Here is an 18,306-nt window from a genome sequence, read left to right as displayed (position 1 = left end):
TGTTTTATCCAACTGTATGACTAATAGCTGCATGCCAAGAAACATTTATGTTTCCATTTAATGAAGTTACTAATGAAGCAGAAAAGCAAGTAGACAAATTCATGTGTATCTGTGACACATCAGCACAAAGACACCATCTTTGGCTCAAAAGATGTCAGAGGTGAGAACAGATACAGGCTAGGAAACTGCCACAGAAGGACCTGTTTGACGTACCTTCTGCCTTGATCCTCATTACCGAGTGCTGTTGTGCAACTGATTAGAAGCCATTCTTCTAATACTGGTCTGATACAAGTACAGAAAATGATCTGCCGTTTTTCACAGTATAGTGCAAAGCAGGAAATGGGCTGTATAGGCAGATTACATCAGAATCAGAATACTGAAAAGTTGAGATTTGGAATTTGCCATTTAATCATTGCCTCTTATAACTGGCAGGATGAACAGAAGAAAACAAGTTGTGCTTGTAAAACTAGTAGCATGTAAGTAAATTAAATTATTTCCAACATTTTTATAGATCTGTTAGAAACCTTAACTCTGAAGTTCAGTCTTCAAACTGAATATTGAGAATGACTTTGCATTTTACTGCTGGTGAAATCTAGCTAAATTTCTTCTCTGAAAGCCTTTGAAAGATCTCAGTTCATACAGGCTCTTTAGAGAGCACTCATTGCAAATACTGAAAGATTTGCTGCATCACTTTAGCTGCTCCAACCAAAGTTACGTCTGTACAACAGCAGCTCATTCTCCACTGTTGTTTTAACTACATCTCCCAGCTTCAGTAAAGTAGACTACACCTGGACACTTGAAATGACAGAAGTGGAATGCATCCTTTGTGCTTGCAGGCAGATTGGAAATGGAAACTAGACATGGGATAAGAACTAGATTCGAGAGCAAGTAGTAAAATATAGATAGAGCACAATGAGTGTGAGGCATGATGGGAAGGAGGAAGAGAAAAAAATCTTTGCCTAGATGGTAAGGTGGGAAGCCATTACTGTTAGGAAAAAAAAAAACGAGAACCGAGATCTACAGATGAAAGGGAATGGAAAGTCACTGAATTAAATTTCAAGAGTTAAATGATAGAAATTCTGATGCAAGTAAAGTAAGTGAGAGCTGAAGCTGCTTAGACAAGGACACTAGGATGAATACTATTTGAAGGTGAAGAAAAGGAAGCAAAGGAAAAGACCAAGGTATAAAACATATGGAGAGTTCTGAGCTGACTGAACCAAGGCTGAGAAAAGGATCTGGAAAGTAGGCAAGCAAAGTACAACTATGAAGAAGAGGGAGAATTCCCAGTGGGATGTTACAAGAGCTTCTAAGGTGACCTTAAAATAGGAGTCTACCATCACTTGAACGTAAACAGTGGAATTAGACTGAAAATTAGGGAAGAAAAATGGATCTGCAACAAGCAGGTAGAGGTTTGGATCAAGGCAGAAATATTTAAGAATAGTAGACCAAAGATCTGTGATCACTTCAACACAACTCTGAAAAGACTTTGAATGAAATAGTTTAAAGTCATCACTGCTCCTGTTACATACAGAAGTGAAATCCACTATCAAAGTATTTCTGTCTGGGAATGCTTAACATAATGACTAGCCCTGCTGCTGTCATTACTGTGGCAGAAAGCCAAGATCTAAAGGTATTAGCTCAGTGATATGTCATGCGGATACTTGCACTATGTTAGTTCTAAAGAGTCACTGCAGGAGTCCAAGAGTTCAGTTTGCCATTTCACACACAGACACAGAATAAACAAACAGTTAAAGCCCAAATAACTACATCATCAGACAACGCTTTACATGAAGTCAGTGAAAAATATGAGATGATGGTACTGAGCAGCATGAGGAATGAGAGTTTTCAGCACATCTGCAGACTGGCATTGATGAATATTAAATATTCTTTTGGATTTTTCTTTTATTTCAGCATGATGGAATTTTTCTGTTTTGTTTGTTTGTTTTAAATGTAGGAAACTGAATGCTTAACATTAACACACAAAGGATGTAAAGTCAAAGATTCAACTTCTACAGAGATGTTGACCCTAGGAATTAATACATACCTTAGAAAGCACTCCGTGTCTATATAATCACAAAAGATCAGTGCATTGATTGTTGAGAGGATTCAAAAGCTATTCATAAATAGTTGTTCCCTGCAGTCTATGAGGCAGTCTGTCCTGTGCATATGAATTCAAGAAAAAATGAATTCTGAGGCTTCCTAAACTATGAACACTTTAATGTTCTAACCCGGTATTTTCTATCAGCCTTGGAGATTCATATACTGTAAGCTCACTGCCCCACTGCTTGTTTTAATGTGCATGGTCATCTTTACCATGTAGCACCATCTGTGACCCCGTTGTGTCTCATACTGATCAAAAATGGGCTGTGACTTGCGATGTTAGCAATTTTAACTCTACATTGTAGTTAAAAACAACTTCTTTTCATACTTACAGAAATGCTTAGCGTTCAATCCAGCCAAGAGAATATCTGCCTATGCTGCCCTGTCTCACCCATATTTCCATGGTCTGGAGAAATGCAAGGAGAATCTGGACTCTCACATGTCATCCAGCCAAAACTCCAGTGAGGTGAATGCATCACAGTGCTGACTGAAGATGAACCTATAAATGAACAAGATGTGTAGCTGACAAGGCCACTGTCCCATACAAACCACATGGCTGTTCTAGTGAAGATCATTGTTTGGAGGTTTTACACACTGTCTTTCATTTTGGAATTGCAATGTGCTTATCCAAGGAAATCAACGTAGTTTACTTTCATCAGAGCAATGCAAGGGCCAGGGCTTTGGCCTGCTCCCATTGCAGCTTTATGTTTGTTTTGTTTTTGTCTTGTTTGCCTGCCTGGGAAAACTCCAGATGAAGAGAAGCTGCTGACCAGTTTTGCTGCCGTTTTATCCTTCTAAAATTGAATGCTGCCAGTGTGTAGTAGGACGATCAAGTCACTGCCAAACAGGATTCAATCTCTCTCTAGCTGCTGAAGCATGATTTGGTGCTTTTATTATGATGGTGTGATCTCTTAGAGTGATATTTAAAGAATGGCATTGAAATATCAGATCTCTGCAACTTGCAGTTAACTGATACATACATTAATACATCCAGCTACTGTGCACTCATAGAATACATGCAGGTCTTTCACCAACTGAAAACTTGGATGGATTATTTTGTTATTTCATCGCTCTATAAAAACAACAGTTATGATAGTGATCGTAATAAATGTCTCAGCTTTTAGGGTTTTTTTTAATACACAAACAAGTTATTATCTAGTTAAGTTTGTGTGCATGTTTCAAAAGCAATTGTTTATAAAAACTTATGAGGTCCCGTTCTTAAACATCCATTCAGTTTCCAAACGGTCAGTTTATGTTGGAATCCATGCACGTTCTAACCCATCATCTAACCCATAATTCCTTTCCGGAAACAGCTGCAAACACACTTTCTCTTTCTCATTCTGAAATTTCTGATATGCAGCTCAAAGACACGAGTAGAGCCAATGAAGATGAATACAGGTTTTCATCTTTAACCTGTTCTCATCGTTCTCTGAAAAGGAACATAGAAAAAATATTTCCAGTTTGGAAGGAGAGAATGCTATACTTGTTAAGTACAGTTATTTACCTGTGCGGAATTGTATGCTGCATACTGTGCTGCCTTACCTACAACAGCCGCCATGCATCTCAAGTGCATGAACATTACTGTCACAAAATGCCTCAGATGTTGCTTATTAAGAAGACTTGTTTTCTATGCAGAAATGCATGAGCTTCTCTCCTAAGCCACCATGTGGTATACTGGCACATGCTTCTCCACGAGGCTTAATGTGCCATTACTGAATGTCAAAATAACTAAGCAATTCACATGCCTTTATAGAACAGTAATTTTAAATATTACAGTAAAATTTTATATGTAGTATTTTTACCTTAACTAAAAAATATTTTCAGTATTTTAAAAAGAAGCGTTTATTTTTTTTAATACTGTACTGGGGGAAAAAAAAAAAAGAAAGAAATATTTTCAATCCATGAAAGCCATTTCCTTGTATGACTTCAGTCCATTTACCTGAATATGACTTGGGGGAAAAATTGGTCCAATGAGTTAACCCTTACCAGAAGAATACAAATATACCCTATTGCAGTGTAACTGATGAGAAGTGAGGCAGACAGCTTTGCTTACTCTTATGATAGTCCCTTAGGCTACTCTCTTCTTCATCTTTATTTCTTCTTGTCTGGCTACGGAGCCAGTGTTACACCCTTGCTCACGGCACGCTTGGCAAAAGCAAGTCCTTAGCACTGAATTGAGCAGTGTAATTGTGCCAGACAGGGCTCAGGAACCTGTATCTGTCTCCTGGTAGGTTTCTCAGCCCTGTGGCAGACTGCCTGTTGTGGTGCACTTCACTGTTAACTCTGTTTCAGGTATCAGTACTGTCTGGGACATGGTCCGTTGCTAAGATGGTGAGTGGATCTTACCGGTCTCCTGGATAAAGCTTTTTTTTACTGTTAGACACTTAACTGTGCAACTTGTAGTTAACATTATGCCTACTTTAAATGGGCCAGATTTTAAAAGGACCACTTGTGTGCATGCATGCAGTGGCCTGTGCCTTTCTTCATGCCCAGAATGGTCCCTGTTCAAAACCTACCAGCATGAACAGGCAAGTTGTATATTAGGCCTGGCAAGAGCACATATGAGGCATCTGCTCGCAAGGATAATACAGCAGAAGAATTTTGGAAGCTCCACCAGTGGCAAGCTGAAGGCCAGGGAGCAGCCACGGCAGCTCACTGCTCTGAGCTCAGCTTCGCCTCTGCCAATCATTCTGCTCCTACACCCAAGGAGAGCGGCGAGCCCGTGGTACTGGTGCTGAACCAACCCGATTCCTCTGCCATTCAGCGATCCTGAGTGGGAACGGGGCTTTGGTATTCATAGAAAAGAATAGACCAAGGTGGTGTTTTTTATCACATTTTTTAAACACTAATTAGAATGACAAACAGAGACAAAATACAGGTGAATCTTGCAACAGCAACAATAGAGAAGTTTTCTACACAGTTTACCATTTTTTAAAACATTCCACATGTTACCTACCGCCAGGCTTTTGTACATATGCTATCAGGACATTCAGGTGATACTGGCTTGCCATCAGCTGTCAGGGATCTTTCCCAGAGCTCTCCAAGAGCTAACATCGGGTGAAAATAGGTCTGGGTGTGGGTTTGGGGGTGTTACTTTCCAATTAGACTCCGGACTCTCAGATGGTGAAGTGCATCTGCTGTCTGGTAGGAGAGCTGGGTGTACTGGGCTCAGCAACGCAAAGGCTGGAAGAGAATATGGTTGCTGACTGTAAGCAAATTGTTAGGGCAAAATAAAAAAAGAGGGAAGTTAATGCTTAAAGCCAAAGGTTATTGTGAGCCCAAGAATGAATGAAAAAAGTGGGAATTGCCAGAAAATTAACTGTTGGGGCAGCATTTCCCAGTTTGTAGTATCAGAAGTGAAGCTCAAGCAAGCAGCAGAAAAAAGCACAGGTGGCATGTGGAATAGGAAGCAGAGTCCTGCAACATGGTGCTGTATGTTGTCTAATATAGGATCAGGTTATATGTGGGAGTGTTCAGGAGAAACAGCTTGGAAAAGGTTGCATTAATGGTCATGTTCTGGAACAAACACCCAGTGGGAATGGCAGGAACAAAAAAAAAAAAATCTGTGTTGACAGTGCTGGGAAAAGGATCTTTTTTCCCTTGTGGTAGCAATGGACTGTATTCAAAAGCCCAAGGACTTTCCAAATGACCTCCTTTTCAAAATCTCTTCAGGAAGAAATTCCAGAAGTCCTTCTCTGACATGTCTTAGGCTTCCTCTTATTCCCACCTCCCCTGCCAAGCCACGAGACTTCACTTACCCTGGTAAACCAAGGAGGACTGTTCTCTGGCTGGGCGAAGTGCTGGCAGTGGCTGACAGCATGGGGGAACCACGCTCCTAGTGAGACAGCACAAAGACAATTGGGAGACTGCTTACATCATGCTCTTGCTCCTTATATCTTCATGGTGTGGTTGCAGTCCTCAAGTACCTTTACTTACTAATGCTGTATGTGTAGAATTAGAATTACACATGTGAAAAAAGTGCTCCTTGACACACTCAGTCCAGACTGTGATGAGAACTCCTCATAAACCCTTTAAAAAAATACTTCAGAACACAGTTCTTAAAAATAACTCTGTCTGCATGTGTTCTGCAGGACTGGTTCAATAGCAGCTGAAGCCCACTGCCTAGCAAAAAATATATGAAAAGTCAGGATGGATGATTAGCTCCAAGAGCACCCATAGCCAGACACTGCACTCTTCTCACCAGTCAACGGGATGTTCTGGGAAACAGGAGCAGTTTCCATCTCCCACAAACGGGTTTGTTATCCCTGCTACATACCTACAGGAAAAAAACAGTCCCAGCAGACAAGGAAAAAACCTACTAAAGCCAGCTGGTGCAATGCCACAGCAATAAGACTGGGGCAGCCCCTTTCTCCTCACCCAGTCCCCACACTCAGTCTAGCTCTGCAGTCCTCTCCTTCAGCATCCTTATGGAAAACATTTCAGTGACACTCACAGGTGCTATTTCCAGCAAGAGTCTTCCAAATTTTCAATAGCTGCACAGTGCCAGTGTCCTGTGCCTGTGTATTCCACAGTGTCAGTGTCCCCTGTGTGCTGTGTAAGAAGTGTTGCTTCTTTTAGTGCAGCAGCCCAGAAGAGATGATTTTAAAAGACTCTCTTTGTGCATGTCCTCACTTAACATTAGTTTTGTGTACACCTTTGTTGCCTTCTGTGTGCCAGGTAGAACTCTAAAAACAGGGTTTGTGCATATTTCTGTATTTCTGTGTAGGCTGTGCCCACACTCTGTTTTTCTTCTTCCTGCACACTGGTCTATTATGTGAAATGCTAGGAATACCTTTCTGTCTTGATTCAGTCCTAAAATAGACCTAAAAAATTAAGATATTGTGCTTGCAAAATTCTGAAATGTGGTGCTATGTGTATGTATAGAGCCTCTTAAATGAAAGGAAGCAGCAGATTGTAGGTAGTATTTGAGAATCTCTTGCATGGGAGATGCTGTCCAGCATCCTAACTCTTAATTAGTTTTCATACTTGATGGTTGTTTTGTTGAATAAGAAGAAAGTACTGCACCATGCTACTTCTCACAGGTTCTCTACTGTCTTTTAGAAGCATCCAAAGGGATCATTCTCTCTGGTGTTTGGCTAATTTTAATATGGAAAATAACGACAAAACATGCTGGTTTGGTCTTCTAGCCAACAAACTCGGAGCACTTATCTGACTCACAACTGAAAGCACATCAGTTGTTAAATTTGTATATGAATCATAAGCCACAGTTTGGTTTAAAAGACAACGTAAATTATTTGCCATGTATAAAACACAGTTGAATAATGATGTTTATTCTCAGAACTCTGTTTTATAGAACCACTTTGTTAGTATTTTTCTTAGGCAATAGTTTCATGAACAGATGAATTTTTATGTACAATGTGAATGAGAAGATACAGACTATTAGAGTGATCTGTTGTTTTATGCTTGAATTGCTCAGAATTGATCAGAAGCTTAGGAACCTAACTTATTTATTGTGTTGGCTCAAAACTACTTGTAAGTATCAAGAACTTTCTTGATTTAATGGGATTTTACACCTCTCTTATTGTGTGATTTTGTTGACATTAGTATATTAGAAAAAAAATGTTTTTCCAAATTGGCACTGTGGGAGAACAATTAAGAAATTTATTTTTAAATTCACATAGAATAGTCTGTAATATACTAAAACCTTCAGTAACTAACTGTTAATAAGCTATCACTTTTCTATCTACTAGATTACTAAACATTGGAGTATACAGATTACTTTCCATGAAGAAAAGAATCAATCTCTTGAAAAATGGGATTTTTATGTGCCTGATCACGTCTACCAGGCTACACTATCATATTATTTTTTTATGTGTGCCAGTACAGATCAGGTATGTAAAAATCTGACTACAATTTGCCAGTCGAATAGGCTGTGCAATTCAAATAGCAGTTCTGTTTGTCAGTTATTTTTTTTATCCCTTTGTTTTACAAATTGTTAGATAATGGCTGTAATATAATTCCAGTTTCTGGACCAGGCTCTGTAGCCATCAAATCCCAGTCACTTCTGAAAAGCAATAAGAAGCTTTTTCATTGATTTAAATGATCTAGGCCATTAAAAGAAGAAAGATGTGAACATACAAACTGACAAGCATAGCTTTGGCAATTGTTATTTCTTCACTTCTGACTAAAACATAGCATGTATTACATACTGATATGTAATAAATACACAAAATAAGAACCATAAAACACAGTTAGGAATAGTGTGCACAAAAATAGCTCATTCAGTTCTTGTAGAAAATAGCTACAAATCTTTCTTTTAGCTACGTGATTACAGTTTGAAACGGATAAACTTTTACATTTAAAAAAATCCCTTAAAATCATGTATGTCGTGTTTTTAATACAAAGAGTGAGAGAACAGATCTGAATCAAATAGGAACATGTTCTTGAAGATGATTCCACAAAGCCAAGTGAGCACTGTCGGTTCTTTTTGTGTTCACTGGAAGCTGAAAGTAGTCAGCACCACACTTGTGTGAGCCTTTTGCCTTCTGGGCAGAAAATGTTGCTTGCAGTAAAAGTTAGTGGAGAAGTTGTCTTGACTTAAATATAGTCCTTTGAAAGCTTCTGCAGTGTTCAAATTGGGTAAATTTCCAGCCTTCCAGCAGACGTGAACCAGAGCTCCCTAACCAGATGGCATTTCTTCCTTCAAATGAAATGTTTTATCTCAGTTAAAATTCGCTGTCGGCTTCATCCTACCCAATGTCAATGAGACATCTGCATGTCTAGAGAAAGCAAGAAGTTCTGATACGGACATTTTGCTACTGGGTAGCGAAAATTGTTTCTGGAAAAAAACAGACCAAGGATACTGCCTTTGAAAAGAAAAGGTTAAAAAAAACCTGACATTAGTAAAGATAAAAAAGGAGATTTTAAGGAACAACTGGTATTTATGAAATGAGAAATGTAAATACAAACAGTGTATTAAACAAACATTGAAACTGATACTCTTTGACTGCAAAGTTGATAGGGTTTTATGGAAGAAAATAGGTATGAACTTAATCTAATCAGCATTTGAATGTTCATTTGCACTAAAGCAACCTCTACTACTTGATTGAAAGAAGAAGGGAAGACTGGTGAAGTCTGCTTGGATATGCTGTAACGCTCTCAAGCTCATTGCCCTTTTGGGAGCGTGCTAAATTGGCATCCACACTACTGAGCGTTCAGCACCTTAAACCCATCCACATGCCAGGCAAATGTTCCCATGTTTACACTGATACTTGCTCCCGAATGGAGAACAAATTTTCACAAATATTCGATTGTCGGCTTCCTTTGCGCTGTTACTTCTGATGGGTTTCTAATTAACATCCTGTAATAGGCAACTTTTCCTCTTACTTCATGTTTCATACATACAACAGGTTGTTCAAATCCTCACCTTTAGATCAATTTTATATAGTTTTATTAATCTTCTCTACACTTCTTCCTGCTGCTGTGTTTTACACTCAGAACGAAGCCACATTCTGCTGTATGTTCCTGCCATGTATTAATGGTAGGGGGCAGATAGATAACATTTTCTTGTGACTTTTCTTCCTTTTATAAATCTTAGTGAGGCTTTTAAAGTGTTCTTGAATGTCAGCATCTATCTTGAGTACCCAGACGAGAGAGGAAAATTGTGAAGTGCTGCAGAGATAGGAAAGAAAACAGGCAGAGACTAGGAGGGTTCAGGACAACTGTTGTAAGTAAATTTGGATATGTGGAATAGTGAGATATAAATGTAGGGGGAAAACTTTTTTTTTCCATGTTTTTTGTTTTCTCCTGTCATTTCCTTCCACAAGCGTAAGATGATAAAGCAATGCTCTCACACAGGATTTTAGTTCCAGATACTGAATGTGCCAACTCAAGTCATGAATTCTGGAGCCGTTTTCCAAGATCGCAACATTTTAAAAATCAGGTTGTGTAGAAGTTAGAGACTTTTCTGTGTAGATATTAGGAAAAAAAAGGGGGAGTGGGTGCCGATGAGGGTTTGAGAGCAGATTAAGCTGATCATACGAACACAGCCTGTAGCTGAGCTGCAGAAACAGAGGATACATTGCTATAATGCGAGTGGGTCACTATCTGTGCCCAATGCTGTGTGGTATTGTGGATTACAAGCTGATTCCTGCAGCAAATTGAGAATTCTTTGCCAAGCCAAAATGGCATGTTTTTGAGCACTTGGATTTTCATGAGATTATGCACATGAAGTTTTAGCTGCATCAGTCCAGGTGGCTCACCATCTTGCAGGAGCAAGTCTGAGAACTTAGCAAGTCTGTGAGACACCCGATGTAAGTAATGCTGCGGGACCATCTGCCAGGAAGAAAGGAGGCTTTTCATTGGCTGTACAGCAGGGAGGGAGTTATGCCACCTCCAGAAATAAGAAGTATGAGGTCTGTGTAGCACTTCGTTATGTTTAGTCCACGTGTATGGGTGATGGGGCAAGTGATGCTACAGAGTGGCTTGTTTTAGTCCCTCCAGTAAACGAGAGCAACTAGCCTAGGCACAGAGACAAATTCACAGATCTAGGGTAGGAAACCTTTAATTCTACAGTGCCTTCTCAGGCAATGATTAAGTACATGCAGTGATGGATCATGTAGCAGCTAAATGCTCTCCTTCTCTTATCCCAGATCAAGCTACTGTGACATTAAAAGGAGCCTGGTCCTTAGCGGTCTGTCAGCATCCTGCTTCCTCAAGCTACCTTGATTGCCTGTCACTTATAGCTGACCTTGCTGATACTTCCCTAGTCACTTAAAAAGCTGTAAGCTAAGTTATACCTTGTGATTCTGCAGTTCCCCAATTTGCAGGCAGCATACTGTGTGTGTACTATAGTTTTTCCTTGCTTTTCATTAGGAATTGGGAATTAATACAATAGAATATGGCAGTGTTCGTTATTTCTTATACTCTTTTGCTCAAGCAAATATATGAGCAAGGGTAAATTAGATTGAATGTAATGTGTTTGATCAGCCAAAGCAATTTTTGATTCAGAAGATTATTTTCTAAATATTTAAGATTCCTAGCCAACTGTCTGTCATATACATTTACAAGAGCAGCCAGTGATTCTTCTATTATACAGAAGTTTCTGAAGGATACAAACGAGACCAGCAATGGCCTCCTCCTACTGCTTACCCCCTTTCCCTTCCCCTTCCCAGGGATCACTGCTCCAGGGAGAGGTTTTCTCCCAGCAAGAGTCAGAACAAGTAGGAACCTGATCTTCCCTGTATGAAGGTCTCCAGCTCTCAAGATGACATGGGTGCATGTAGGCACTCTTTCCTTTGCCTGTGCTGTGGCAGGTGTGAGTACAGAGCCCTGCCCACTATTTTTCCCTGAGGAAAAGTCCGTACAGGATCTGAAGGAGACAGTGTGCTTACTGTTTCTATGACAGGGCATTTTAAATAGTGGTATAGTAAGATCTCACCTAGGAGATTTCTCTCACCATCCTAAAGGATCACTGAATTCTGGGCATAGGACAAAGTGCTTTACTCCAGGCGCGTGATGATGCATTTCAGTCATCCTTTATTGGCAATAGAAAATAAAGGTTCAGAATAAAGATTGGCTCTGCAGACTGCTGATTAAAGAAAAAGTGCTTTGCAGTGTTTATCCAGCAAGACTCAAAATCCATCGCAATGTCTTGCAACCCTCTTCAACGGTTGGTGTAACTATGGGTTGTAACTACAACAAAAAGTACATCAGGATTTGGATGCTGGCAGGAAGTTTGTGAATGTGTTGCTGTACAAGGCGGTTTATATGAGCTCACTGGTAATGTGCTCATCTGAAGGCACTGATTGCCATGCACATTTTGGACTGAAGATAGAGGAACTGCAGTGTCATTAAATTAGAGGCCGAGGAAGGGAAGTACAAATGTGAGCAGTGGGGACTGCAGAGATTGGTCCTTTCTTTTTTTGTCCTATACGTATAGCAACCCAGTGGTTTTCCAGCTTTCTCTTCCTTTATCATGTTTACCTCCATTCTCCTTCCCATCGTGCATGATGAGTTGAACAGAAAAGCATCACTACAGATTACTAGCTCAAAGCCAGAGCAGGCCAGCACTGTGTAAAAATGTGGATTGCGCCATGGTAGCCTTTATTAAATCACAAAATCATAGAATCACAGAATCACAAAGGTTGGAAAAGACCTCTAAGATCATCCAGTCCAACCGTCCACCTATCGCCAATATTTCCTACTAACCATGTGCCTCAGTGCAACATCTAAATGCATCATTTGTCTCAGTTTAGATTCCAGCAAATTAAATCCAGTATCTATGATGACTTTCTTGCATTCAGCTGTGCCTAATAACTTTGCTGTCATTCTCTGCAGCATTCAGAATCTCTTGACTGAACAACCTACTTACAGTCACGACAGTGTGGGCAAAAGAAGTGTACCTTATGGCGGTGCTTTTTGCTGAGGAGTGGAAGCCACTGAAGTTCCGCTGGGAAAGGGGCCTAGACAAGTCTCGAGAAATTTTAGCCATGTTTCCTTTACAGGCAAGGCAGCCATTTCTGTTAAAGCAAGTAACACATTTTCAAGTACTTAAGAAAGAGAAAATATAAAGTTGCCTATGATTTTCTTGCTAGAATTTATTTTCTACACAAAGCTGTATGATTTAGGCACTGAAAGCAAGCCGACAGGCACCCACTTATTCTTTCCTTTCCAGTCTTCAATTCCTTTGCAAATTCTTTTCAAGCATTCAGATCAATGTATTTATGGTCCATTTCATTCCATTTCAGTTAAGTGGTCTATTTCTGCCATTGAATCTTGTATAGGTTTTATTTTTAATGTAATATTTAGCTGCATTACTTTGAACAGCTTTAAAAGTATATTGTCTTTGAATGCTCTAGTTAAAGTATACCCTTGAAATGATGTTTTAGAAGTTGAACTGTATACTTTGGAGCTGTTGTTTCTATTATAACTCCTGAAAGCTGAGTGCTTTCGTCGGTATGTCTGTCTCCTTTCTGTGTAACAGCATGTGTTTGTATTTCCTCACTAGCTTGATATTCTTTGGTCTGAAGGCCCGAGTAGGTAAACACAGGAATCCCGTGCCTCAGCTGGGCAGTCCCAGAGCTGAGAGGCGGTTCTCGTTTGGGCAGAGTTGCTCACAGAAGTGTTTGCAGAGAAGGCTTTTGTTTAGTAATTGATGGTAGTTGTGAGGACACATGGTTAATAACAGCACCAAGACACCCAGAAATGGGGTCAGTGTTTATTGACAATATGGACACATATATCTGCAAGTTATTTGACATTAACCTAAATTATTCGTATTGTAATTCAGTATATTATTTCTTAGGAAAACACACTAGTCCTGTGAAAGGGTAGTTGCCAAAAAATGTGTCGAGTCTTGCTGCTTAATTGTTTATTTGCATTTCGTGTACATTTTTGTTGTTGAAGTGAAGCTAGTTCCATAGAGAGGCAGAGAGCTAGATCAGTCAAAAAACAAGTTTTAAATAAGCTTCATACTGTACCTAGAATAGTATGTGTGTTCAGATGTAGTATTTTTATGCTTTAGGGTATTTTGTTTGTTTTAATATGTAAAAGAATAAGCAGGTTACTTTGAAATGCTATGGTAGGGCTAATTTTATGCATAGTGGGAGATGGTTGTCTGAAAAATTATAATTAGAAAATATTACATAGGCCGCCTTTGGCTTTATCTTCTCTGTAGTTGTTCCAGCAGTTATCTGTAGATACCAGATGCTGAAACCAGGGGCCACGTTTGTGTGGTGCCTCGTAACCGAAGTACATTTGTTGCAACAATCAAATTGCCCATCTGGATTTGAGAAAAGATCGCTGACTATACAAAAGCATAAAGGCAGCAAATGTTGGTATTTTTTGTGTGTGTGCGTGGACAATTGCATGAAATAGGATTGGGGTTTCAAAGTAATTAAAATCATTCAGCGTGATCTACTCTTTTTGTAACTCCACTGACTACAATTAATTTAAACCAAGAATTTCACCATGCAAATCTACAAATTCCAGTGTCAGGCAGCTCAGGTCTATATGGATACTTAAGCTTAATAAATCAGCAAGAATGTTATATAAATGGTAATGCGTGACAAAAACTATTAACTCTAGTTAATATTATTTCTCTCACAGTTTCTATTCATTTCTTTTTTATACAAAAATTTGGAAGTGCACTTCCTTGTGGCATTGGGATATGTGACGAAAAGTGTGATGCTGGTGCAGAAATGTACCAGAACTAAGGTTCACTTCTCACTGCTCAGACAGCCCATGCGTGCCTATTTACACGTTACAAATCCCACTGAAGTTAACAGAACTGCGTAAAGTGAGGCCTGTTTGTAACCCTTCTGGGATACTGCTTTGGGAATCTGCAAGATACGTTACAGTCTCAAAAGGCAATACTGAAACTTGTGCTTTCGGGTTTACAGAATGCTATGAACAGGGAGGATAGCTTGTGAGACACATCCAGAGCAACTTCATTCATTGGTATTGTTACACCAGGATGACGTCAAAATCTGCCTCAGTGCCTTAATTTCTCACTATGATTTTACAAAAAAAAAAATTAAAAAATTAAAAAATTAAAAAAAATCAAGAAGTTATAAGGGCATCTAACACTGTTTGACTTCTGTTGTGTTCTTTTCGTAACACCATGTGCTCTGGAGATGTCTAGGGTTTGATTATCCAAGGAATCATGCGAAGCAGTTTCAGATGTTTTCCTTCCTTCACCTTAGGACACATAACTGCTGGTGAAAGGCAGCGCGGTCCCGCTGAGCTCTGTCACTTTACCTACATAGGCAGTAGGATTTTATTGTGCAAGGTGGAAAGTTACCTATGGTGCAAAGTGTACTACCTAGACTACCATGGATATCTACTCACAGGACATGATTTCACTGTATCACTTCATACTTGAAATTCACAATGTTCTTTTAATCAGGGTACAAACATGAAAAGGTGCGTGTGTTACTGTTTCTTTTAAAGGTGCATCATTATTTTTATTCTGTGTGCTTAATAATTACGATTCAGTGTTCTTTACATTCTTTTTGTTCAGCATTAAGATCAGCTCTGTGTGAAACACAGTACTGCCCACAAAGGTACAGGAAGGTGTAACCGTGATTCTTGAATTGTTACGTACATACGCTGGCTTGCCTTGTGCTTATAAATATACACCAAGGGGTTACATAACACAAACTGTGGTAAATAAAAATATTGCACCATTGCTGTACGGGAACTCTTGCTGCCTCTCTCTTCTTGCACAGCTGCTGATTACCATATACGCATTGGAAAAACTATGTTTCTGCTGTACAGAATGGCTGGGAAACAATGCCGACACTTTGGACGCTCTCGGGCTCTCTTTGCAAGCTTTCAGACAAAGCCCTTTGATCTCACTGCATGCCTTCTCTGTGTCCCAGATCTCACCCTGGGAGGCTTTCTGCTTTAGGAACACCTTCCGCTGGGGCTGCTTTACATTGACTGCATTGAAGTTCATCGGAGCGTACTCTTCCAAGCATGCACCTTACCATATAACATATTCTTTAGCTTTTACAAGTCTGTAAAGATGGTGGACTGCAAAAATACTCATTTGTCAATACGGCAGAGTTAAATTAAGGCACACAGAAGGTTGTCAATGTATTATATCAGAATTACAGTCCTTTGGAACTGAACGTTTTGCTGCTGGCAGTGCAAGAAAAGCAAAGTTGTGTATTTATTGTGGGTGCTGAGGGTTCAGTATGAAAATCGATATAATAAAAATGTTCATGGTGTCAAGTTCTTTTTAGTTGTTCCCAAATTATTGGAAAGTAAAAAGGCAAGAAACTAGTTTTGTATTTAAAACTACTTTCCTGAAGTTTACTTCACTTTTCTAGCTATATTTTTCTTTTATCTAAAAATGTAAAATGAATACAAATGCAGTAAGTATTGTATATTAAATACAGAAAAGTAGCGATGCCGTTTCCCAGTTTTTCTTTTTGTGTTTTTCTCTACACCCAGAGCCTTACAGAAAATGAACCCAACATGCACACAAAGCCAGACACAGAAATATAAGCATGTTCACACTCTTGCAAGTAACTCATCGTACACCTCTGGTTCTATAAAAATGTTACCTTGTTTTTCCTGATCTCTGAATTATTCCCTTGCTTCCATAGGATGAAGTCCATTAAAAAAAAAAAAAAAAAAGTCACCTTTTCTTTCAAAGGCATTAAATTGTTGCCGTTGCTGTCCAGGCGACTCTGTTCAGCACTAGTTTGTCTTTACTGAAATCTTCTTTGTTTGAGTTCACTTCGCTAGGCAACTTGTGCACTGATTCAGCTATTTTCCCTGATTTTTTTCAATCCAGTTGTTCCACTGAAGGGCCTGGCATTCACGTCTGCTGCTACTTCCACCTTCCGTCTTTTAAGAACCTGAGCACACTTCATTGACTGTTCTCTCCTTCATTGCTATGGATATGAGACCAGTAACATTTCTGGGTACACAGAAATGGTAAAAGCACTTGTTTGGAGTCCAACAATACAACACATCATCAAACTCTAAAACCAGATGCATGTTCCCTGTTTTCACTCCTACCCAATCAACAGAACACCTCAGCGAAACAGCTCACATGAAGTTTCTGCTTATTGTTTATGGCAGGGTGATGGAACTGGCTAATCCTTAATGCCCCTTCCAACCCAAACCATTCCATGATTCTGTGATATATCTGCAAAGACCATTAAGTCCCTTTAGAGCAGGATAAAAGTAGTTTCTACTAACAAGGCTTCAATGAGCCATCAGTATGTAAAAACAGAATCATCCAGACATATCTGGGTCACAGCTCTAGGCAGAGATGGCTGCAAAGCTGACCAGACCACAACACAAAGGATTCTGTAACTTAAAACCACAATTTTTTTTTTGCACTCTAGAAACCACAAGGAGTCATGTAAATCCTTTACAAAACCGGCATATACACTTTGGACGCAATGTGCCATTAAACAAAAACAGCTAACTTTACCTTATGTGGCATTCCACATCAGCCTTATTAAAGCACTGCGTAAGAGGGCACAGCAGTTGCCCAGCCAGAGATGGGTGTGCCATCAGCTGCAGGGAGGCTGTGCTGAGGGCAGTGCTGGACATACTCCCCTCAACTACAGCTGGCACGTGTTGAAAACATGGAAAAAACACAGAAATAATAAACAGATTGATCAAGAGCTTCCATTCAGCATCTGATCTCTGAGAGTGCTAAGCTGGCAGAATAGGATCTCCAGCATGCTGTGGGCAGTTGTGGAACAACCTCTTCCCATGGAGATTTTCTTCCTTTTCCCTCAACTGTGAGAGGCTGAGCTGCACCAAGCTCATCAAACTCAACCATGGGAGACAAAATAAAATTTAATCAAATCCATTAAGCAAAGTACCACAGAGAAATAGCACAGATGATACAGTTTTCACTATTCCTGTAAATGTCGTCATCTTCTTTGCCTCAGAACTACCTAACGACACCAGGTATCATTGCACCACAGAAGCAAATGTTCATTTTAAAAGATTTAAATGTGTGTCTCTCATTTGTCTGTCAGTTTCTGGCACACAGCAAGATTTGCAGTATTCATCGCTTTACACTCAATGGCTGTGTTGCTTTTTTTGCGTTCTATAGACACAGGCACCTTTCAGCCTCTTGTCACCCAGAAGCCTTTCCTGTAGATACTGTCACCCATTTTTAGACACCCCCTCTGGCTGGATGTGTTTCCTGGCTCTCAAGCCAGCAGCAGAGCTAATGGCAGTGTCACCAAAATGCTCCAAGTTGCTCTGTGGCTGTCAGCGACAACTTCACACTCTGCCATGAAAGCATACAGGTAATAAGTAACGACTGAGCACTTATTCTCCTTTTCTTTTCCCCTTTGCTTTGGCAGCAGACCCCACTCCACAGAGCACTGTACCAGGACAGGCAGCTACAGTCAGGGCACCGCAGCGTACACCTCAGGAAACAGAAGTGACTCCTCCAAGCGACCACTAGGTAGGTCAAGAGGAGAAAAAAAACTCACAACAGCACCCTTCCCTCCTCTGAGGTGTTCAGTGCAGATGGGCTCCCCACGTTCCAAATCTCAGGGCACCAACGCACCCCACGCCCCGATCTCCCTTCAGCCTTCCCTAGTCCCAAGTTCTCCCACGACGGTGGGCCGGCGCCTATCCGCCGCCGTAGCCGCACCGCACGAAGCCCCGCCGCTCCTCTCCGCGCCGCTTCCGAAGGGCTCCGCCCCGTCCCCCCCCGGTGTGGCCCTGCGAGGCCTCGCCCCGCGCGGCCTCGCCCCG

General features: G+C 40.3%; 1 protein-coding gene across 4 annotated transcripts in view; it reads left to right on the top strand.

Moving 5' to 3' along the window:
• The window catches only part of CDK6 (cyclin dependent kinase 6), a 132,795-nt gene extending 116,823 nt beyond the window's left edge, over positions 1 to 15,972 (top strand). For 3 of the 4 annotated variants that reach the window (XM_085227441.1, XM_085227439.1, XM_085227440.1), the window contains one exon: positions 2,435 to 15,972. In XM_085227441.1, coding sequence (XP_085083567.1) covers positions 2,435 to 2,587 — 153 coding nt within the window. In that variant the 3' untranslated portion in view covers positions 2,588 to 15,972. Of the gene's footprint in view, positions 1 to 432; positions 496 to 2,434 lie in introns of those variants that run through there. The other variant, XM_085227442.1, reaches the window with a different exon arrangement.
• Positions 15,973 to 18,306: the final 2,334 nt, after the last annotated feature.

Source organism: Meleagris gallopavo, chromosome 6, assembly GCF_905368555.1.
Source record: "Meleagris gallopavo chromosome 6, MGAL_WU_HG_1.1, whole genome shotgun sequence".
NCBI lineage: Eukaryota > Metazoa > Chordata > Aves > Galliformes > Phasianidae > Meleagris > Meleagris gallopavo.
Note: the sequence above shows the minus strand (reverse complement) of the source record. Positions and strands in the feature narration are given on the sequence as shown.